The following is a 24,056-nucleotide window of genomic DNA, read 5'->3' as shown; positions in this document are numbered from 1 at the left end:
TTCCCCCTCCTCCAGTAAGTTCAGATTTTCTACCACCATAGATTAGCTTTTTTTTTTATAATTTAGAACTTCATGTAAATGGAACATTTATATACATAAATATATATATATATATCTGGTTTCTTTCATTCAGCATATTGCTTTTGAGATTCATTCATGTTGTTGCATGTATCCTGGGATGGTTGCTGCAGATAGTGAGTTGATTTCTTGGACTGGTGCTACGGGTTATGAGTCAGAGTTTTATTTTTCTATATGGTCTCCCATTGCCTGTTTGCATATTTAGTCTCTCAAAGAGAAGAAAGAAGGAGAGAGAAAGGGAAAAAAGGGGGAGAGACAGAATGGAGGAGAGAGGAAGAGAAGGAGGAAAGGAGGAAGAGAAAGACAGAGGAGGAGAGAAGGAGATGGATAGGAGGGAGGGGAGAAAGAGAGAGAGAGATCACTGGCATTGGACTTATCTGAAATCCTGGTAGCTAGAAGATGGTGGAATAACATTTGCAGGTCACTGAGGGAAAATGACAGCAGATCAGCCGAAATCCCATCAACTGTCAGGATGATAAATATTTCTGAGTAGGCACGGATTCACAAGTATGTTATCCATGCACAGCATTTAACAGGCCACTTAAGGGTAAATACTACCAAACAATAAAACAATTGGAACAGAGACCTCATATCAAGACAGGAAAGATGAAGAGAAAGGGAAATTGTGATGAGTAATTTACTTTGAATTTATATAGCAGTGGAAGTGAATAATAACAATGTAACTGGGAATTATAACACAAGAGGAAAATTGAGGAGCCCTAAACTACAAGAGAGGTACTGCAAAGGGAAACAAAATACTTGGTGAAACAGAACAAAAATACCAACTTTTCTCAGTGAAACTTAGGAATTAGGTGGAGGTGGAAGGAGCAGAACATGCACTCCTTATGTTCTGAAAGTCTCCACTAGGAGTGCAAGGTGTGGAAGTGAAAATATTCTTAAGACTCTCTTTTACTGAGGTGTAGTAAAAAGCCAATTGGGGACTAAAGTGTCTAGAAGGAAGGAAATGACTGACAACTGGTTCTCATATATTATTAGAGAAAAAACGTTTGATTGTGAATGTCAGAAAAGGGAAAGTAATCACTAGCTAAATTGAAAAGAAGATGAGATACTTTTTTTTTAAGCTTTAATACACTTTTCTCATGAGTTAAATTGAAAAGGAAATGATATAGGACATGATAGGATAACACAATAAAATTAGGAACACCCAGAATAAGTGGTAGAACTCAGGAAATAATTAGAAAAAAAATCACATTAGAAATGAAGACTAAAGTAGAAGGAAACCAGGAGAAAATAAAAATGGCAGATAATGCTTCGTGAGAAATATAGTGAAAAGGAAGAAATTTTTAAAAATAAAAATATGTGAAAAAGGAAATAAAAAGATTTTGAGGAAAGGTGACTAACATTGAAAATAGGTAGATCTTCTGGTTTAACATATAGATAACAGTAGTTTCTGAAGAAAGAAACCAAAATAATAGAACAAGTGTAAGATATTATAATTATAGATAAGGTTTTGCCAAAAAAAAAAAATGAAAACTACATATGGAAAGAGCACACTGTGTACCTGAGAATATTGACCCAGAATGACCAACATCAGCACATAGTCTAGTATGAGATATTTTCAGCAACGCTTTATGCCACAAGAAAATAGAGTATCACACTTAAGATGTGGTACAGTCAGGAAAAGTGACGCAAGGTTGATTATATCTAACAAACCTGATTTTCAAACACAAGAGACAGAAGATGTTACTAAGAATGTGGTTTCCTTGAATACTTCCTGAGAAACCTTTTAAAGAACTAACTTCAGACAACCAAAAGGATCAGAGAGCTATCGATAGAAGAGCTGATGGTGAGCATTAAATATGAACTACTTACAGAACTAAGACTAAATTAGGCTTAAAAGCAAGAAAGTACCATTTGTAATGGCTGTGTGTGCTCACAATATAGATGTGTACAATTAAGAAAAATAAGAGGAAATGGGGCAAGGAATGGCAGGAAAATACTGAACTCTTTTTGGCAATCATATTGAAAGTGTTCGCTTTAGTGTATTCTGAGGCCATTGTGTATATAATGTGGGATGAATGAAATGAATTATGGAAAATTCTGAGTCTGTGATCTCCTATATATTGTGGGCCAGGGTTTTGGATGTGGAAGTCAGGAGATACAGATGTAGTAGAGAAGAGGTTAAGTAAAACCACCCAAATTGGAATTGGAAGTATCATTATAAACTCATGAGTTATTTTAGCCTTAAAATATGTATATATGTCCTAGCTCTAGCCTATGAAAAGGTTCCCAAATGACCAGCATGGTAGCAATGAGCATCCCTAGCACTCAGATTGTTATCTGTAAATCTCATTCCTAAAAGGAACTAAAGGAACAAAGGCTTTTTGGAGAAATGGCTGATTCTGGGAACTAGGCTGGGAAACACGAGACGATTCAAGAACAATTTTGATACATGGCACTAACAACATATGGAAAAAATTCAGAGTAAAGATTAGTGCTCAGAAAGCAGCAGAATATGTACACTCACTTATGCTTTTTATTTAATTTTTTTTGACTTTTATAACATATTTGAGCTGGGCACATGGGATGTAGAGTGGAAGATGAGCTAGGAAAAGGACCCCAGGATGACTTCTTCTGCATATTAGTAGGGAAACCGTGAGGGGCTAGAGACCACCTAGTTGATTACGTAAAAATGGGAGATTCCTGAACAGAGAAACAGGCCTTACTAAGTAAGAGTCTGATGAGAAGAGCTCATATACCAGCGGTGACATCACCCAGAGCAGTGCTACTCAAGCTTTAATGTGCAAGAATTACCAGATGGATTTTGTAAACATGACAACTTTGACTCAGTAAGTCAGGGCTGGGACCCAAAGTTTTACCTGGTAAAAAAGAACTAGGATTTGTGCACTTCCCTTAACTCAGATGTGCTTAGCTAGTTTCTTGCTAAGTAACTGAAAAGAGGGAGAGAACAAGCTTCCAGTGCCGTCCAGGTTTGTTTTTCTCACTGCTATGAGCAAAATCTAAAAATACGCAGTATTCTCTGAGAGGTTAGGCCAGGGTAATAAGCAGTCTGGAAAGGGGAGGGCTTGTCATGTCAAAAAATTTAGTAAAATTGATGCCTGCAATAACTAGGAAGACAGATAACCTTCTTCCCTAGCTTGTAGCTCTAGTGGAGGTATCTGGAAAGAGCCAATTTGTGTGTGTGGCTACTTCTTTTTGTCTTCTTTTTGTATTACAAGTAAAGTTTGAAGTTGGGGCAAACAGGGAGTACAATGTCCAGAAATTGTGGTGCTTCACTAAGTTGAAAAAGCCAAGTGTTTTAAACCTAATACAAAAGAAAAGAAAAGAAAAGAAAAAACAGAAGAGAAGACTTGGCTTAGAGATTTCTTGGAACCCATTAAGACTTTTTGGAAAACACAAATAAATAAAAAACAGTAGAAAACAAAGATAAGTTGAAGCAAAAGTCAAACTAACAGAGTTCTCTTCTCACATATTTTATTGTTTCAGATAATTCAAGGTTGCCATCATTCAAAAGATGTTAAGAACAGGTTAAGTGTGGAAGTCAGGAAACAGGGCAGATTTAATGACTACTTCTAGAAACAACTTTGGGTGTGGTCACTGGCACCTGAGACTGTCTGTAAGCAAACAGAGTTTGCAGAATAGTCAATAAAATTATGTTTTAAAAAAACACTGGAAAAACCTGGCCTAAAAATGCCCTCAATTGTTCAAGCTCTAAAGCATTTCCCTTAAGAGGGCATACCTGGCAACATTCAGATAACTTGTATTCAGAGTGAAAAGTTTGGACCCATGGAATATAGTGAACGATCAACATCTTCTCGAAATGCACAACTAGGGTCTAACCAAGGTAGTGGATGTTTATAATTCCTGCCCAGGATTTTACCATTGTTATAGACAAGTAACTGTTGTGTGTTTTCCACTCTTACTTTCTATGAGTTGTAACTGGTTACCCTGTTTCTGCTCCACTACTGTTTTGTATGGCATAAGGCAGAAAATTTGTTCTATAATGTACATGTGTCTGGACTATGAAAAGCCACATCCCAACCTGATGGAGAGGGTTATACTCCATCAGATATTCTGGATTTTTAAGTTGGTAGAGAAACTGAATGGGAAACTGAATTCTCTTCTTTAGGGGTGAGAATGTTCTACTGTAAGAAGGATACACACAAATATTATGGTCGGAGGGACAGATGGTAGTAGAGACTGCTGATTGTCCTTCTAAAATTATCCTTTCCTTTTTCCTGGGCAAAAGGAAACTAAATTTCCAGTCTCACTGTTGATAGGAATGGTCATTTCTAAGTTTTTGCCAAGGGAGTGAGAGATGAATTGATGTGGTACTCTCCACATTACTTTCTCGAAGAATTTCCTTGTTTCTGGTCTTCTTTTCTTTTCCCTTCCCAGTAGAGGGAACATGCTATTTTTCACATGTCAAGTGACAAAAATTCAAGTTTGACATCCTTTCGTATTTTTGACATATATGTAGGCAAATTTGTAGAAGTTTGCACTCTTATGTATTGCTGCTTGGAAGGCAAAATGGTACCATCCTTATAAAGTGCAATTTGGCAGTATCTATCAAAACTGTAAGTACCTTTGACTCTCTTCTTGGAATGTATTCTACCTGTACACATATAAAACAATGTGTGTACAAGGTTATGCATTGCAACATTGGTTGATTGACTAAAAATAACCTAAGCGTCTAGCTATGGGGATTAAATAAACCATGGCATCCCCGAATTATATGAAATACTCTCCAGGTCTAAAAAAAGAATGAAGAAGCTCTCTGGACTTAAGCTTTCTGGACTTACGTGGTAAAATCTTCTGAAAGAGTGAAACAGTCAAGAGCAGAAAAATGATATGATGTGTTATCTTTTGTGAAAGCTAGAAAAAATAGATAAATTTTTACATTTATTTGCTTGTTTTTGCAGACAGAAATTCTGTTAAGGATGCATACATAGTAAATAAAATTACATGTCAAGGTAAGGTGATCATATAATTTGTCATCCACATGGAGCAGTTTCTAGAGTGAAAGGACATGCTATTAACTACTGCTCCAGGACAACAGATGGAAAATGGCACTGTCCCGGACAAACTGGGGTGTATAATCAACCTATGTAAAGGGTGCGGAGTGGGAAGGGGAATGGAGATATTTTTTATTGTACTTCAACAAAGTACCGGTCTGTGGTGAATTGTAAACAAAAACAACTCGTTCTTTACCTCGGGTAGTTTGAGGGCTGCCTTAAAGGGACGGCAAACCATAGACGTGAGACACGGAACCTGACAAAAACGCAGTAGTTTTGTGTCTTGGGCACTTACTGGGGTTGCACAAGCGACACAGTCCCTTGGAGTTCATCCGCCAATCCGAAGTGGGAGCGTGCGAGCCTGAGCGTATGGGATAAGCCGGGCGGGCCTAAGACTTGAGGAGTGGAGCTTCCTGCCACTCAAACCTGGGGGCGGGCCTAATGCCGGCTCCCACACTCGGCGCTCTGGCCCACACAGACGCTACTCTGTGGCATCTCGGGTTCCCTCTGGCTGCACTTTGGAGGACTACACTCGTTTTCTTTTGGCAGCGAGAGGTTCCCGCAGCCTCCGCTGAGCTGGGAGAAAGATGGCGGCGGCCGTGCGACAAGATTTGGGCCAGCTCATGAATTCGAGTGGTTCTCATAAAGATCTGGCGGGCAAGTGAGTATTTCTCAGGGGCCTGGGAGGTGGGGAGTGAAGCCAGAGACTTGCTTTCCTTGGGTTGACGGCGCCTTTCGAATGTGAGGCTAGGAGCGGGCCTGCCGACCGAGGGGGCGGGCCTGAGGTTGGTTGTGAAGGCAGATGTTGGGAGCAGCAGAAAACTGGAGGGGACCTTGTGCAGGGAGCCCTCGGGACCATAGATCTGGGGTGACTGTCAACTTACTCAATTTTTGGTGGCCTCCTTTCCAGTCCCTTAAGATTCTGGAAGCGCGGTCTTTCGGACGCCTGCTCTCTTGGCCTTCTAAGCCTTCCCTGATGCCCCTTCCCTTCTCTGGCCAGCCTCTCACACCGAATTCTGTCCTCTCTTTTCCACTACTTTCTCTTCTTTTCTTTTTGATTGAGGGAAATTTGTATTCTGGGATCTTGGTGCAGAGTTTGCCAGGGAGATGGCTTCTTGAGGCTGACGGGGGCTGAGGAGGTATGGCCGCTATCATGTCGTCCAGAACCACTCGAACCATCTTCTTCTGTAGGTTCTTGTGTTTTGGATACTCGGTCTCCTCCACCAACTCTGAAGAAGGGCACGTAGGCAGAATGTCACCATAACGTGGGTCAGCATATCTAGAGTAGCGATATTTGCAGGAACCTGGATTGTTTAGGAATTTTGTCGGAATTTACGTAGAAGGCTTAGATCTACTCCAACTTAAAATTTGTGACATATGCCTGGCCTACAAGCAGTTATTCAACAGTGTTAATTATAGATAGATAAACAGACAGATACATAGACAGATAAATTGTCCGTTTTCTCTGTGGGTTTCGGAGAGCTGTTCTGTTGTAATGAACAGGCATTCTGTTTAAAGTATGCTTTTCATGTTGATCCTATTTACAGCATGACAGCTGAGATGACTTTGATCTATATTCATAGGATATGTCTGCTCTAACCTGGACGTTGAAGCATTGACTGTTCTATGTAGGCTGTAGTGCATCTGGTGGTAAATGCAATCTACTTTTATCAGTGGGAAATTTAGCTGTGTATCTTGAGCTTAACTACTTTGTGCGACCATTTCCCTCTCAGGAAAATTGTATAATTATGGAACTCATTCTGTCTGGGAACATATGAGTATGTGTTTGCATATACACTTTTATCACACATAGCACTTAGAACAGTGCCTGACACTTAGAACCTCAAGATTGTCATTGTTACTGTTATTTTATTAAGCAATTAACAAATGCATATTGACTTATTCCCTGGGTTGGAAATAAGTTGAATGTGTCCCATGGCTCAATCCTTTTTTGCATGTAATTTGAATAGATTTGGATGAAAGTAAAACTGGCTTTTTTTTTTCTCCTGTGCTTGCTTTCTCCTTTTTGTTTTGTTGAAGAAAAATCTGTATTAGCTATCAGAAGAGATATAGTTTTAATGTATTTGCAGAATTCTGGAACTTAAGCTAGCATTTACTTCCTCGGCTCTGAATTGCAGATAAACAGTAGTATCTATCTTATTGGGTGCTTCAGTTATTTATTGGTCTGTAACAAATCAAGAACTTAGTGGTATAAAACAACTATAATTTCTCAAGATTCTTTGGGTTGACTGGGCTGCTTTGCTGGTCTTGTCTGGGCCCACTCATACAGGAGCAGTCATCTGACAGCTCACCTGGGGTGATGGGGCTAACATGGACTCACTTATTCGGCTGTTGGCTCAGTCTCTCTCCACATTGTCTCTGATTTAGTAGTGAGGCTTCCTTACAGGGCCATGGGAGTGTTCCAAGAGGGTGAGAGTGGAAGCTGCAAGACCTCTTAAGGCTACCCTTGGAAGTTTCACGACATCAGTTCTCAAGTACTGGTCAAAGTAAGTCACAGGACCAGGCTAGATTCAAGGAGAAGGGAAATGGGGTCTACTTCTTTATGGAAAGAGTGGTCAAGTTACATTGCAGAGGGGCATGGTCAGAGGGAGGCATAATTCATTGGACGCCAGCAATCTACATGGGGTTGTTGTGAAGATTAAATGAAATAATGTGCTTGATAACTGATAGCCAGTGCTTTCTGAGGAAAGTCTTGGCCTTGCCTGTAGATGCATATCTGGTCTTATCTGGACACGAATGTGTCGTATTTATTTTCATAATAAAACAGTTCTGCCAGCTACGTGATATAAGGTATGTACTTACGAGATAAGTAATCTTGAAATATATCAGTGGTTATAGGGTTTATGTTAGGAGCTGAGTAATGGGGGATTCCATATTAAGAAATTATGGAGTAAATTCCTTTTTAAAATATTGATGCTACTGGCTGACTCAGTGAATAGCTGGAAGGGTGCAAAGCTTATATTTGTAACCAGCTTTGTCTACCCTAAAAAGCTCATTTTTTTTACCCACTAGACTATATGGCATTTCTTGTCAAAACTTCAATTAGAAATGCTTTGCCGTAACTGTGAGATAATACAGTAGTCCAAAATTGATAAAAGAAATTAGCCATGTGAGAAGCTTATTTGCAAGTTATATAGACTGCATTTGTACATATTTTGAATTGTATTAATTATCTCATATAAAGTTTTAGAAGAAGAGTAAAAAGCCTTGAGAGCATTTGAGTAGATAGCTGTTGTGATTGCTTATCTTCTTCACTTGGCTAAAACATACATGGTTCTTCAGAATTCAATTCAGATGTTATTTCTCACAAAAAGCCTTCTCTGAACAACTACCAACACACAGAGGACCTGGTTAGTTGCTCTTCCTATGCCAACTGGCATCCTGTATTTACCTCTAATGTAGCACTTAATTGTTTGGTCTGTTTGCATCTCTGCTTCTCCAACTAGAATGTAATCTCTTTGAGGGCAGGTTTGAGGTCATGGATTATAGGTCTTTGTTGAGTTAATCCTATATAAATAGGACTTTTTTTTTTTTTTCCTTTCCGGTTCTGTGGCATGGAGGAAAAAAACCAGAGGGAAATACCAGGCCTTTGAAATCTAAACATTTCTTTTTACAAAAAGCTGTTGATCTGGAGAAAGGAGTTAGAGGAAGGCCTTTTAGCTACCCTTGACTATGAGAAAAGCTGTTTTGTAGAAAAGAAAATATATTTTTATACCTCACAGAGGTAGACTTTGGATCAGAGCTTTCTAATAATAGACAGGAATAGAATTGTCAAAAAATAGAGGGCACACACACACACACACACACACACAAAACTGAGGTCAGACTGTATAACCTCAAAGTCCCCTTCTCACTCAGATTCTCTGGGTCTCTTTTATTTCCACACACAAGTTTCAATGGTTCCCAGGGAAGAGTGTGAAATTATCACATGCCAAGCACAACTTTACTTACATTTTAAAATCCTTAACAGTAGGTGATACTATTTACATTACGTATGAGAAAACTGAAGTGCAGAGGTGAAATATTTAGCTCCGAGGTCACATAGCTAGTGACAAAGCCAGAATACAGTCTATCTGCTTGGCTCATAGCCCTTAACTCTGAACACATCTACCTTTTGGCCTTACATTAGTCTTACCAAACTGGACTACATTTCAGGTCGTGATTTCTTTTTTTTTTTTTTTTGCCTAGAATATCTGTCTTCCCCTACTCTTTCCCCCTTAATACTAAGTTCAGATACTTAGAATGCTTAAAGATCAACCTCATTAGGAAATTATTTCTCCCCTCTAAAAGATTATTTTAGCACATAGCTGTTTTTAAGATTTTGTATTTAATTTTCTGCAGCTTTGTTTTGATGTGTCTGTGGATTTGTTTTTATTTATCTATGTCAGTTAGCTTTTGCTCTGAAATAAACCACCCCAGAACTTAGTGGCTCAAAGCAATAATTTATTTAGCTCACCATTCTTTTGATTGGCAGTTTGGGCTGGGCCCAGCTTGTTGATTCTTCTCTACTCCATGTGGTCTTGGTTCCACATGGGCTCCATATGCGTCTGTAGTCAGCTACAGGCCGGTAGGCAGGTCAGATTCTGCTTGTGTGTTGGCTGGAGCAGTGGAGGTGAGTGGGCTGCATATCTCATTATCGAATAGATTGTCCTGGACTCCTTCATATGGCAACAGTCAGGTTCCAAGAGATAAAGACAGATACAAATTCTCTTGAGATCTAGGCTTGGAACAGGCACTTTACTTTTACTGCATTCTGTTGATCTAAAACAAGCCCACATCAAAGGGTGGGGAAATAAATGCTACTGAATGTGAAGAGCTACAAAGTCACATTGCAAAGGGGCATAGATACAGAGAGTAAAAGAATTGTGGCCAATTTTTGCAAATGTTCTGCCCCATTATCCTGGTTGAGTTTCATTGTTTCTTGAAACAATGGCTTGCGTCCTCTCATTGTCCTGAGAGGTTTTCAGCTATATCTCTTTAAATGTTACCTCTGTCCCATTCTGTTTTCTCCTCTAGGACCCAAGTGAAACCCTAGTTAGGCCTTTTTACTGTGACCTCTATGTGCCTTACCCTGTCTTCTATACTTTCCATTTCAGTGCTTTATTCTGAATAAGTTCTGACCTGCTTTCTAGTTAATCAGTTCTTCAGATGTGTCTAGTCGGCTGTTAAGAACTCCTCTGAGTTTTAAGTTTGGTAGTAGTGTTTTTTAGTTCTTTAGTTTTTTGGTGATTCTTTCTTCAAATGACACTTTTTATGTTTCTTAGTTTGTTGCTGAAACTTTAAAGCTTGTCTTTTTCTCTATAAAGTTGATAAACATAAGTGTACTTCAGTCTTATCTGGAGTCCCTGTTTGTTGCTATTGTCTGTTGTTTTTGTTGATTCTTGCTAATATTGTCATGTGCCTTGTAATCTTCTATGTTGGGCAATTTATTTTAAAATGTAGTTTTAGAAACAACTGGAGGCCTGTGATGTTACCTTTCAGAGAGGATTTTCATTTCCTTCTGCCAGGCACCTGAGGTGCCAGCAGTCTAGGACCCAGGCTTCCAAATTTATTGGTCTACCTACTAGATGATCCTTGGAATAGAATTTGTAACCTTACTTCCAAAGTGCTAGTGTTTCCTCCTTTGGCAGGTGAAACCCCCCAGATCCCTGTTCTAGTTTCATTAGTCCGCTGGAAATTGCAGCTTGCCTCTCAGTGTTTCCAGCAGATGGCAGAACACCCTGGAGCCTAGCTGAGCCCGCTCCATCCGCCCCACTGGAAGTGCCTCTTTCTACCTTTCTGCTGTCTTTCCACAGTCAGCAAATGCTTTCAGGCAGAAGCTGTGGTTCATCTCTTTGTGCCTGTAGTCTCTTCTGTTTACTCTTTCTTGTTAGGATTTTGTGCTATTGAAAGTTTTGTTTTGTTTTGTTTTTTTTGTTTTTCATTTCTTTCAGCTTTTTATGTTGTTTTTTTTTGAAGTAGGGCTGGTCCGGTCATCCAGGTCACCATTACTGTAAGTGAAAGATCTGTGACTACACACCTCTTCTGCTCATTTTGATCCTAAATAGTGACTGTGGTACATTTTCATGTGTACATATTTTATTTACCTTCAGATTTCTTTCAAGTGCCAAGAAATCAGAAATTGACCTTGTACTTTAGTTTATGTAGATAATCAATTTTCGATAAACATTTGATGATAAATGGATAGGACAGATGCAAGGTGCCTTAATTAATTAAATTTATTTTCCTCCATAATATTTCTTAAGGAAAAAAATACTGGTACTTGTCATGTTCTCCACGTCAGTCACTTTTCCCTCTTTTCCATTGTTTTAGATTTTCTTTTTTTGGTGTTCCCAGTGCAGATTAGGTGATTGATAAGTTATGAAACTATACATTAAAACTTAAGTTATTAGCAAATTTTTGTGAGACATTGTCTCTTTGAATATAATATTATTAGTATAAAATAACCTATGGCCATGTAAGAGTAAGAGGATATAGCTATTATTCTTGATCTGAATAAGAAAAGTAATCCAATCCAAAAAAGGAATGATAAACCTTTGAATATATTAACTAAAACCATGCCGAGGACAATAAAGTAAATATATAAATATAGATATGGAAAATATATGTGCATATGTGTATATATGTGTATATATAGAGAGAATGAGATAGTCTCTGTAAATGATTTTTTAGATAACTGAATTTTATTCCTTAAATGTAGCAATTTTAAAAATAACAATTTTTATTTTAAAGCTTGATAATATTTCCTTGCTTTCTTGGAATAGTTTGTCTCTTCTTTTGGAGTTTGCTGTCTTTTCTGTCAGTGTACCTTTTCTGTCAGTATATCAAAGTCAGTTTGATTCATTGTGGTTTTGAGAAATATAATGGCTTTGAGAATAATGTATAAGATGAGAATCAGTAAGTGCCGAATTGTAGCTTGAGAGTGTGCCCTACAAATATACATCATAAATTTGAATGAATTTGGGCCCTATTTGTATATTTTTATTTCTTGACTGTATTCTGGATGATGTTCTGAATAATTGCAATTAGGTTTATAAAATACATTAACTAATGCTTTTAATAAATATTATGATTGAGACAGACAAACGGGGTAAAGAATAGTGTAATACTCATGTACCAACTACTCAATTTAAGAATTAAAATGTTACTAACCCTGTTATGTGTTTGAGTGCTTATGATGTGCCAAGTACTATTCTAGGCATTATGTATACAGTAGTGACCAAAACAAACAAAATTCCCTGTCTTCATGGAGTTTACAGTTTAGGAAGGAATTTGCCATTCCCTAATAATTGGTATTGTCCTTGTTTTTAGCATTTCCCCATCATTTTAAGAATGCTGATTTGAATCTCATGTGATCATGAATATTAGCAGAACAGTTATTAGAACTGAATGCAAATAAAGAATTGATAGGCACTGACTGACAGCATAAAGAATGTTCTGTCAGTACACTGGGCGTGGTGGAGTTTATTTTGTATACACTAAGACATTTAATCTCTGATACTTGGCTTCATTGCCTAGTCAACATCATTCTATTGTTAATAACCTAAGATTCATTAGGTCCACAAGGAAAAGGTTCTAGGACACCTCAAATAACTTTCTTGTGTGTCTGTATAACACATAAGTGAAGGAAATATAGCTTATTTTTTGAGACATTTGAAAGAAAATTAACATTTAAAATTTAAAACTAAAGCTTTCAAGAAAAAGTGGCACCTCAGATCCAGTAACCTATAGACTCACTTTTTGTGATGGACTTGAAAACCTAAAAAATTGTGGTATACTGTAAAGAAAACTAGAAGTGGAACTTTGAATTATAGGCTTTGTGTTTCTTGTGATAGACTGGAAACTTAAAAAAAAAATCTATGATGTTCTATAAAGAAAACCACAAACTAGAGCACTATGAAAGAAACCAGGGTAAATAGAAATAAACAAACATCAAAGTTAGTATTAGATGGTATAGTACCCTCTGAACACTTTTTTTTTTGGTATTGTTTTAGGTATCGTCAGATCTTGGAAAAAGCCATTCAGTTATCTGGGGCAGAACAGCTGGAAGCTTTGAAAGCTTTTGTGGAAGCAAGTAAGTGGGATAAAAATTCCATGTTTGCCATGTATTACTGAGATAGGACTTTAAAACTTGTTCACGCCTTGTTTTATATCAAATTTTCATTATAATTTACATTGAGATTAAATTAAATATACGTTGAGATTGGTTTTAGAACTTATACTATTTACAACTTGATACTTGATTGTTTTTCAATGAACTGTGAAGACATTGTTACATTTGCAGTTAAGGTTTTTATACAGTTACTGATAGAGTAACTGATGAGAGACGATATAGCATGATGACAAAGAGAACAGTCTGGATTCAAATCCTGGTCTGCTATTTTATTTGCTGTGTGATCTTAGGTAACCTCTTTGTGCCTCCTTTTCCTTGTCTATAAAATAGGAATGTGATAGCTACTCTGTAGAATTGTTGGGAGATTAAATGAGTTAGTATATATAATAAAGTACTTGGAACAGTACCTGGCATATGATAAATGCTAGATAAGTGTTAGCTGTTATTAATGCTAAGAACAGTTCTTTTGAATGGGAACTAGACATTTCCATACTTCAAGACACTCTCTCCACTCCTTGACCTTAAACATATCCAGTTATCTTGAAAATTGCTCAAAACTCAGGTGGGAATTTATTCTTTGTTCACAATGTTAATGATACTTGATAGTGCTTTATAGTTTACCGTGTACTTTCGCACACATTATCCATCACACAGGCTCCTTGTCATAACCCTGTGACTAATAGTATAGGTATAGATAGCCCTACAAAGTGTACTGTAAAATGAGTCTCAGGATTAGTGACTTTTTTCCAAGGACATTCAACTAGTCAGTGGCAGAACCTAGACTAGAAACTAGGTTTTCTGATTTACAGTTCTTAGTTACTTATATTTCCCTGGGAAGTGCTAATTTGTGTAGTAATTTCTTTCTAGCAGTTACAGGTACCTAATGGCACTTGTCATGAAACCATTTTCTCAATCACATCCAGTATCATCCAATTCCAATTTATGTATTATAAACTGGTTAGTTACAAGACCTATAAGTTACTGCCTCAAAAAATTGGGGCCTGTAATAATGTGAGACGAACTGGCAGTGGTTTCAGAAAAACCCTTAGGAGTGGCTTTATTGAGAACTTTGCACTTCGTAGCAAAAGAATAGTGCTTCTTATAACTTTTGATCTTTATATAAATTGTGAGTTCAATGAACCACTAAAAAAAGCAGTCTACTGTTAAAATCATTTATGTCAACTGAATGGTTCTGAACCATCATTTATTTCCCCAGTAACTACTGATGTAAACTTAATTTATCCAAGGAGTGGTTCATAAGCATGACAACGTTTTCTGAAATGTAATAATAGTGATAATAATAACTTACATTTGTTGAGTGCTATGCACTAGGTATTGTTTAAAGTGCTTTATGTATATTGCATAAGTTATGTGTATTGCATTAAGCTTCACAGCAGCCTTGGCCATGTTTTGCAGAAGAGGAAGAAGCACAGAGAAGTTAAGTTTCTTGTCTGAGGGCGTGTAATCAGGAGTGTTTGGAAGTAGTGTGGCTCCACAGTTTTTATCCTTAATCATGTATCGTAATGTTTATAAATTTATAAATGTTTATAAACAGTGTCATTAAATAAGTCTGTGCATCTAGTTCTTATTTGTTGTCTTTATTGAGAAAGTACAAGTGGTGGTAACTATCATTACTCGCTTTGTTTAAATTTCATGACAATTATTTTACTGTTTCTTCTTTAGCTCTTTATTGTAGCTCAGTGGAATATAAGAACATAAATAAAAATGTAGGTGTGTCTGTATGTTCAATCTGTAGAAAAGTAAAGAAGAGAAAGGAATGATATAAAATTCTCAACTGTTAAAACTTTTTCTCAACCACTTCTGTTTCTTAGAAAAGCTGTGGTATTTTTACTGTTTTGATGTAGTCATTATATAATTAAATAATTTAGCATAAGGAAAACTGGTCCTATAATGTAAGGTCATAGGGGTGTGTAAATCCCTGAATAATGCATTGAAGGGTATACTAATATACATTGTTTTTAGTTTTAATTTTAGGTAAAGATTGATTGCTTAATGAAAATGTGTAAGTTACTCATGTTTTCTTATCTCTTACTTTTTTAACAAGTGGTCAATGAAAATGTCAGCCTCGTGATCTCTCGCCAGTTGCTGACTGATTTCTGCACACACCTCCCCAACCTGCCTGATAGCACAGCCAAAGAAATCTATCATTTCACCTTGGAAAAGATCCAGCCTAGAGTCATTTCATTTGAGGAGCAGGTAAAAACCTAGAGCATTGATTTTTGTTTTGTTTTGTTTTTTAGGAATCTGTTTATTATGTGATTTTTTTAAAAAACTGAGCTATAGTTGATGTACAATATTATGTAAGTTTCAGGTTGCAGCACAGTGATTCACAATTTTTAAAGGTTATATTCCATTTATAGTTATAAAACATTGGCTTATTAGAGCAGTGATTTTTGAACTTGAGATAGCAGTAATTATTTTGAGACATACTGTTGAATTTTTAAAGATGATAATAATTCAATTTCATTTTTACAAATAGTGTGTCAAACAGCATTTTACAATGTAAAGTCAAATAAATATTGATTATGTTTTAAGTCCAGCTAACATTTGCTCATATAGTACAGTTTGGTTTTATGAAGCAAATGTTCTTCAGACAATTTTTTTTTTTGTGGGGGAGGCAATTAGGTTTACTTATTTATTTATTTTTAGAGGAAGTACTGGGGATTGAACCCAGGACCTCATGCATGCTAAGCATGCACTCTAATACTTGAGCTATACCCTCCCCTGGAGACAACTTTTTAAGATCGATAAAATTGTGAAATAGGCTGAGAACATAGGAGAACTCCAGCATTATATATGCAGTGACATAAAAGCAAAACTTAATATTTAAACTAAATTATTGCCACAATCCGCACTGCAGAAATGTGTTATTTCAGGTCACTATTTTGATATTCTATGAATGCAAAATTCATAGAAAAATTTGGATGGGCTAGGTAAACTTTTATTATTTACTTGCCTGCTTAATATGTTGAATGAGAGCATTGTCACAATAGATTATTATCTATTTATTTTAATTAGTTACTAATATCAGTTGAAATAATTTAACATGTATACCTACTATTCCAGGTTGCTTCCATAAGACAGCATCTTGCATCCATATATGAAAAAGAAGAAGATTGGAGAAATGCAGCCCAAGTGTTGGTGGGAATTCCTTTGGAAACAGGACAAAAGTATAGTAAATAGTGGATATTGGATGGATATATATAATTGTTCACTTACTTTTTTCCCTTATATTCTAGTGCAGAAAACAAACAATGAACAACTTAATAAATAAATAAATTTTGTACTGTGTTAGAAGGTGATAAGTACTATGGAGAAAAGGAAAGGGGCAAAGTTGGGGGTAGGATGTACCATTAGATGGAGTGATTGGAGTGGTAGAGGGGTCCTGATACCTTCTCAGACACTTGAAGGAGGTAAGGGAGTGACCATGAGCTGTCTGAAGGAAGAGTGTCAGTAGAACCTCTTAGAGAGGATGGCTATTGGAAAGGCCCTAACATGGGAGCCTGCTTGGAGTATTTTAAGATGAGCAAGGAGACCATTGTGGGTGGAGTGGAGTGAGCAGAGAGGAGAGCGATAGAGGGTGAGATCAGAGAGTACTGGGGACCAGATTTTGTGGGGTCTTGTATTCCGTTGTAAGGCCTTTGGCTTTTTTCTCAGTGAAATGAGGGGGAGCCACTGGAGGATTTTGTACAGAGGGCTGACATGATCTGACTTGTATTTTAAAAAAATCATCCTAACTACTGAGTTGAGAATAAACTATGGGTATGCAATGATAGAAGTAGGGAACGTTAGTTAAGAGGCTTATACACTACTGCAGGTGAGATGGAGACGTAAGAAATTTTGGATTCTGGCTATGTTTTTAAGGTAAAGCTAAGGATTTCCTGACAGCTTGGATATGAAGTATAAGAAGAGCAGCCAAGTTAAGTCTTGATTCTGGGTCTGAATCACTAGAAAAATGGAGTTGCTATCTACTTAGTGGTAAAGGAGAGGTTTTGAGGGAAGCTCAAGAGTTCTGTTTCTGACATGTGATAACTGAGTGGAGATATTTACTGGGGAGTTGAATATGTTAGTCTAGAGTTGAGGAGAGAGGTCTGGACTAGAGATGTACACTTGGAAGTTACTGACGTGTAGATGGAATTTAAAGCCTTTAGAGTGGATGGGATCTCCAGGGGAGGGAATACAGGTAGACGACTGAGCACTAAGCACTTGGACGTGAAGAGGTCCATTGAGGTAAGAAGGAAACCAGAAGAATGTGGAGTGTGCTATCTTAGAAGCCAAAGGAGGAAAATGTGTCAAGAAGGAGTAAGTGATCAGCGTGGTGTTGATAGTAAAGTAAGATGAGAAGTTGAAAGTTAACCATAAGAGCCAGTACATGGAGGTCATTGGTGACCTTGACTAAAGCTGTTTTGGTGAAATGGTGAGAGTGAAAGCCTGATTGGAGTTGTCTAAAAGAGAATAGGAAGAGAAGAATTGGAGATGGTGAGCATGGGCAACTCTTTGGTGAAGTTTTCATAAAAGGGAGCAGAGTAATGGGGTAGAAGATGACAGCAGAGGTTAGGCTGAGATTGTTTTTTCTTTTATAATTCAGTGGAAAATAGAGGGGATTCTTGCAGAAGTAGACTAGAGGGGAAAGAATCTAGTGGAGGGATAGGCTTTAGATAGGAGCATTGATAGTTCGTTTATGGCAGACTTTCTCAGACTTTCTTGGCACTGTTGGCATTTTAGAATGGATAATTTATTGTGGAGACTGTCCTGTGTGTTGGAGGATGTTTAGCAGCATCATGGGTCTCTACTCACTAGGTGCCGGTAGCACCACCACTCCCAGTTGTGACAATCAAAAATGACTAGACATTGCTGCGTGTTCCCTGGTGGGCAGAATAGCCCCGAGTGATCTACAGTAACAGCCAGGAACATAGGGTGTGTGGGTGCAGGCATTAGTAACGTGGTGGTAACGTTGGTCTGAGTGCCCTGATTGCTTCGGTGTCCCCAGTAAAGTTGGAGTCAGAGTCGTCAGCTCGAAGTGTTGGGGGTGGTTGGAGTTGTGAGTTTGAAAAGCTACAAGAATATCAGAAAAAGTTCTCTAGGAGAGTGGGACAGTGAGTGGACTAGGAATATGTAGTATACTTGGCAGCATTAAGGGCTCAATTGAAGATTGTAGTCATTAAAATGAGATCAGTCAGATTAGTTGGGTGTTTTTCTCCATCAGAGTTCAGCTCCATGATTGCAGGAAAGGAGTGGGTGAACTCTTAGGCTTAATCAGCGTTACGATTTTGCCCCAAAGGTATGACAGCATGAGAAGAACAAGAGAGATGGATGCATATGCAATTCAATGATTGTAATGTTGACCATAGGAGTTAAGCTAGGTAAGGAGGGAGGTGAGGCCTTTAAGGGGAGAAATACAGTAGCAATATTATAGTATCAGTATTTGGTGTCACAATGGGGTCAATGGATTGTTGGGTTTGAGATACTAGAGAAAATGAGATGGAAAAACAATTAGAAAAAATTAGGATGATAGTTTGTAACTCTTATTCAGGCAATCTTACCTTTGATAAGTATTTTGAAAAATATTTATAGTTCTTATGAAATACTCCAAAGTATATAGTACAAGAAGGACGAAAGGTGTGAAACTCATGGGTGTATCATTAAGCACACTTCCTCTTTCAGTTGGCAAGTATAAAAATACCAACTGTGAATGACCTAAATGTTTTCAGCTACTTCTCTTTTACCAGGTCCATGAAGGTTTCTTTTTTGTCGTCATTAATATTTGTGATTATAAGGCAGATACTACTTCAGGTGCATTTATGAAATTGTTAGGCAGTAATGTTCCTTGAAAAAGCAACCAGGATATGAAAAAACCTTCAGATGTACATGTTGAATTTTGCTAAGGCCTCTTATTAATTTGATTTTTTCCTTTGATGGTTTGAAAAGGCTAGGGACTTTCTTAATAGCTTTGATCTTATTCTGTCTAGAGCACTTTCTCCCTAGCACAAAGCAAATGATTTATTTTCATTGGTGGTTGAAATAAATATAAAATTAGTTATTGTTCTTTGCAGTGGTAGTATCATTTTGAGAGTATTGTAACATTATCTGTAAGGATACCAAAGAACTGAAAACTTAGTAGTTTTCTAAACAAATTAAAGTAAAAGGGATTTGGATAATTTATTGAGAACTTGTATCTTTAAAAAATGGTTCATTCTGATTATGAAAGTAATAGATATACTTGGCATAAAATTTGAAAATGCAGGAAAGTATGGTGCTATTTTTAGCAGTTTATGTAAATTGGTGTTGTGAATGGAAGTAATACAATACGAAATAGTAATAATATATGACTTTTGGAAAAATGTGAATTAATATAAAACATTTAAGAGGTAAAGAATTTCAAAACTGGGGCTAAATCAGTTGTAAATTCTATTCTTGCCACATGGTGGCACCACTTTTGCTAGTAAAGAGAATTTTTTTGTGAGAATTAAATTATGTGAGTTTTGAATTATGTAGAGTGTTATGCATTTCTTGCATGAAATGTGACCATTGGGATTAAGAAGAAAATGAAAACCACCTGTAATCTCATCACCTAGAGATAATTGCTATTATCTCATGATACATGTGTATAGAAATGCACTTTAATGGTGTTTTATATGTTTTATTCAGTTTTTTCACTTAGCAAAACTGCATCGTGACTATTATCAAAAGTAATTATAATAATTGTATAGTATCTACCATCTTTATGTACCATAACTTAATTGATACTGTAAATATCATTATGGGTGATTTCAATTTTTTTTCTTTTGCATTTATTTATGAATAACCTTACAAATGAATATTCTGTACATACAAATGTGTGTATATCCATGGTTTTTTTTTTTTTTTAGGATTTATTTTTTAGAGGTAAAACACAGTAGATAAAGAGTATAAGCATTTTAAAGGATTCAAGGGATGGTTGGAGAGTATTTTCCAAATTGTTTTATGGGTTGGTTATACATGTTTATAGTGCCCCCAGTAGTATATAGCATATCCCTGAACTGGGCTTTTTTTTTTTTTTTTAAAGATCTTTGTCTTGTGAGATTATCTGAGGATTAGAAGAAGCTAAAATAAAATATGAACAATGATTAAAAATAACAAAAACTCAATAAGAATTCTGAATTTTTTTAGCTTATTTATATAATATAATGCAGTATAAAGATTGACTCCTTTATATTAACAGAATATGTATAAGGAAAAAATAACTTATTTTCTACCACCCCTAAAGATTTTCTTGATGAAATATTTAGTCATTGTGTTTTTCTGTTATGTCCCAGACAGTACAATGTAGATTATAAACTGGAGACTTACCTGAAGATTGCTAGGCTGTACCTGGAGGACGATGACCCAGTCCAGGCAGAGGCTTACATAAATCGGGCATCATTGCTTCAGAATGAATCAACCAATGAACAGTTACAGATACACTATAAGGTAACAGATGAGCTGATTTGGAATTAATTTTGTATTAGAGAATCCTACTATATTAAGATGCTCCAGAATATCTGATGAATGCTGTTATATATTAGAAATTCTTTTATTTTTTGCTTTTTGAAAAAGTTTTCCCCCAGTTGAAACATTTTCCCTCTTACAGGTATGCTATGCACGTGTTCTTGATTATAGAAGAAAATTCATTGAAGCTGCACAGAGGTACAATGAGCTCTCTTACAAGACAATAGTGCACGAAAGTGAACGACTAGAGGCCTTAAAACATGCTCTGCACTGTACCATCTTAGCGTCAGCAGGTAAACATGTCATTTATGCTTTAATGAACAGTAAGTTACCTTTGCTTAATAATTTTAGGTTTATTACTATTCAAGGACTTAGTGAAGAGTTATTCTTCAAGAGGACTTCTTATTAATCTTATTAATATGATTATGGTAAATTTAGTTTAAATTTTAAACAGTTAAAAACAGTGATAAAATGGATTGCTAACTGAAGACATTTTAAAATATGCATGTTATCAGTCTCTTACTCACAGATATTAGGAATAGTTAAGAGAGATAATCTGAAGTTTAGTTCTCCTAAAATCACTGAAAAATGGATATTAAATTAAGTGAGAATTATACAAAGAAACAAAAATTAAAATCTAGAAAGTGGTAATATGATAATTAACGTACTGCTTTGAGGATTTTTTAATCTTCAAGCCTCACTTTTAGACCTGGCATTTATCCTTTTCTTCAATAAATTTAAATAATAAACTGTTCTTTGTTCTTTTTACTAATTTATAGCATGCAAATCACTCAACTTATAAAGCAGAAAAGGGCATTGAGATGGAAATGCTGGTAATTCTAAGCCATGGCTTTTCTAAATCATTTTAGAATGTCTGTTCTTGAACTGTATTTACTTGAGAGCCTAATGACATGTTCAGACCACTGCTTTATAAAGCAGTGATTTAAAAAAAAAAATTCTTGGTAGGGGAGGTAATTCGGTTTATTTATTTATTTTTAATGGAGGTACTGGAGATGGAACCCAGGACCTTGTGCATGCTAGGCATGCACTGCACCACTGAGCTATACCCTCCCTCCAGCAGTGATCTTATTTATTTTATTTTTGTTACTGAAAAGGCAATACATAAAATGATACTGCTTCCTGTTGTGAAGAACTATTACTGGTTTCTTCTATTTCCTTCAATATAAAAGTGTGTATCCTCTTTTTTTTAATATACAAATGATAGCATGATATACACACTTTTGCAGCTTGCTTTTTTTATGTGGCTATATATCATGGTGGTCTCTATGTCAGTACATATATAGCTCATTTTCGATTTTCTATTGTTTGGCTTTATTATAATTAGTCAATTATAAACAATGCTGTAGTAATTATATATGAATTACATGAATATATGTATAGGTTAAATTCTTTAAGGGTACATACACTTAAAATTTTGATAGAAATTGTATATTGGCCTTTAATGTTACACTGTAAACAACAATGTCTGTGTGTACCTGATTATTCACATACATTACCAAATTCTTTTATCCTTGCTTATCTGGTAAAAGAAAGATAGTATTTCACTCTGGTTTTAACTTGCATTTCATTTATCATGAATGCTCCTGAGTGTCTTTCCATATATGTAAAAAAAAATTATTGTTGGAAACCCATTTTTTTTGAGTGACTTATCTGTTTATGTTCATTCGCCATTTTCTTTTGTTTGTTTTTATCTTTTTCTGGTGACTTATAAAAGCTCTTCATGTATATAAGAAATTAACCATTTCCCCCCCAATTTGTCATCTCTTTTTTGGCTTTGTTTATAAAATTTTTGCCATGCAGAAACTTTAAATTTTTATATAGTTTATTTTAATCTTTTCTTTTATGAAGCGTCTAGATTTTGTTGATGTGCTTATTAGAAAGATCTTCTCTATTTTGAAATGACATATTTTAAATTCCCTCACGTTTTTGTCCAGTATTTTTAAGTTCTCAAATCCTCTGGTTTCAGAACCCCTTTAGATTCTGAAAAATTGAGAACCCTAGAGAGCTTTTGTTTAGGAAGGGTATATTTATTGTTTACTAGTTGGAAGGTGAAGTGAGAAATTCTAAAATTTTATTAATTCATTTAAAAATAGCAATAATCTATTACATGTAAACATAAATGACATATTTTTATAAGATAACTATATTTTCCAAAGCAAAAAACATTAGAGAATTGGAATTGTTTTACTTTTGACTTTACAAATCTTTTTGTTGTCCAGCTTAATAGACAAAAACTGAATTCTTAAAGGCACTTCTATGCTCAGCCTGTTTTGATATGCTGTTTTAGTGGAAGCATATGAAGAAAATCCAGCCTAATGAGGATATGTAGTTGGAAAAAGGAGGCATATTATTGTTTTTTTCAGATAATTGTTGATAACTTTTTTTGATACCACACTTGACAAGCGGTGTAGTTTCTTATAGGTTCATTGGAATGTGGCATCTAAAACCATATCAAGGAGCATTTTGCATCCTGTAATATTCAAATTTTGGTCTGTCTTGCACTTCAAATGAATCTTTTACCCATGTAAGATTTTGTGCCATCATGTATTGTTTGGAAAATACTGGCTCACTGAGTTACGCAGAGCTTCCAAATATTGATATATTTTATTATACAATTATAATTGTATAATTATATAATTATAATTATAATTATAAAAATTATATTTAAATGTGTTACCACTGATTTCATCAGGGAAAAAACCCTCTTAGGTGTTGGAAAGTTGTCAAGCTTATAGCAGCAGATACAAGTTTTCTTTTTTGTTTTTTTAACATTTTTTATTGATTTATAATAATTTTACAATGTTGTGTCAAATTCCAATGTAAAGCACAATTTTTCAGTTATACATGAACATATATATATTCATTGTCACATTTTTTTTTCTCTGTGAGATACCATAAGATCTTGTATATATTTTCCTGTGCTGTACAGTATAATCTTGTTTATCTATCCTACATTTTGAAATCCCAGTCTATCCCTTCCCACCTGGCAGATACAAGTTTTCAAAAATTCTAACATTTTTCTTGAAAACTCAAATTGTATCAGGTCCAGCAGATGCTGTTGGTTGGTAGTAATAGGCTCACTTTGTTCATTTTTAAGAAAATTTCTGCCAAATACCCAAGTCTATAAAACCATAATTTATCAGCTGTTATTTTAAGTGAATGTGTGCTATATTTCCTTGGAATAACCATTGGGCTTTGATTTACAACAGAAGTACTGGTACATATCGCATTTTGTGACACAAAGTATTAAAAAGACATATTCTCAACTGTCAAGATATAATAAAAATGATTTTTTACTGCTTCAAGGACATTCTGAAATGAAACTTTTTGTTTTTTGG

General features: G+C 35.9%; 1 protein-coding gene across 2 annotated transcripts in view; it reads left to right on the top strand.

Annotated features, from left to right (window-relative positions):
• The first annotated feature begins 5,581 nt into the window (after nt 1-5,581).
• Nucleotides 5,582-24,056, top strand: part of COPS4 (COP9 signalosome subunit 4) — a 29,061-nt gene continuing 10,586 nt past the window's right edge. Inside the window, exons 1-6 of one of the 2 annotated variants that reach the window (XM_006190335.3) lie at nt 5,582-5,736; nt 13,091-13,170; nt 15,275-15,426; nt 16,297-16,400; nt 20,526-20,679; nt 20,840-20,990. In XM_006190335.3, coding sequence (XP_006190397.1) covers nt 5,663-5,736; nt 13,091-13,170; nt 15,275-15,426; nt 16,297-16,400; nt 20,526-20,679; nt 20,840-20,990 — 715 coding nt within the window. In that variant the 5' untranslated portion in view covers nt 5,582-5,662. The remainder of the gene's footprint in view (nt 5,737-13,090; nt 13,171-15,274; nt 15,427-16,296; nt 16,401-20,525; nt 20,680-20,839; nt 20,991-24,056) is intronic. The other variant, XM_006190334.2, reaches the window with a different exon arrangement.

This window comes from Camelus ferus, chromosome 2 (genome assembly GCF_009834535.1).
Source record: "Camelus ferus isolate YT-003-E chromosome 2, BCGSAC_Cfer_1.0, whole genome shotgun sequence".
Lineage (NCBI taxonomy): Eukaryota > Metazoa > Chordata > Mammalia > Artiodactyla > Camelidae > Camelus > Camelus ferus.
Note: the sequence above shows the minus strand (reverse complement) of the source record. Positions and strands in the feature narration are given on the sequence as shown.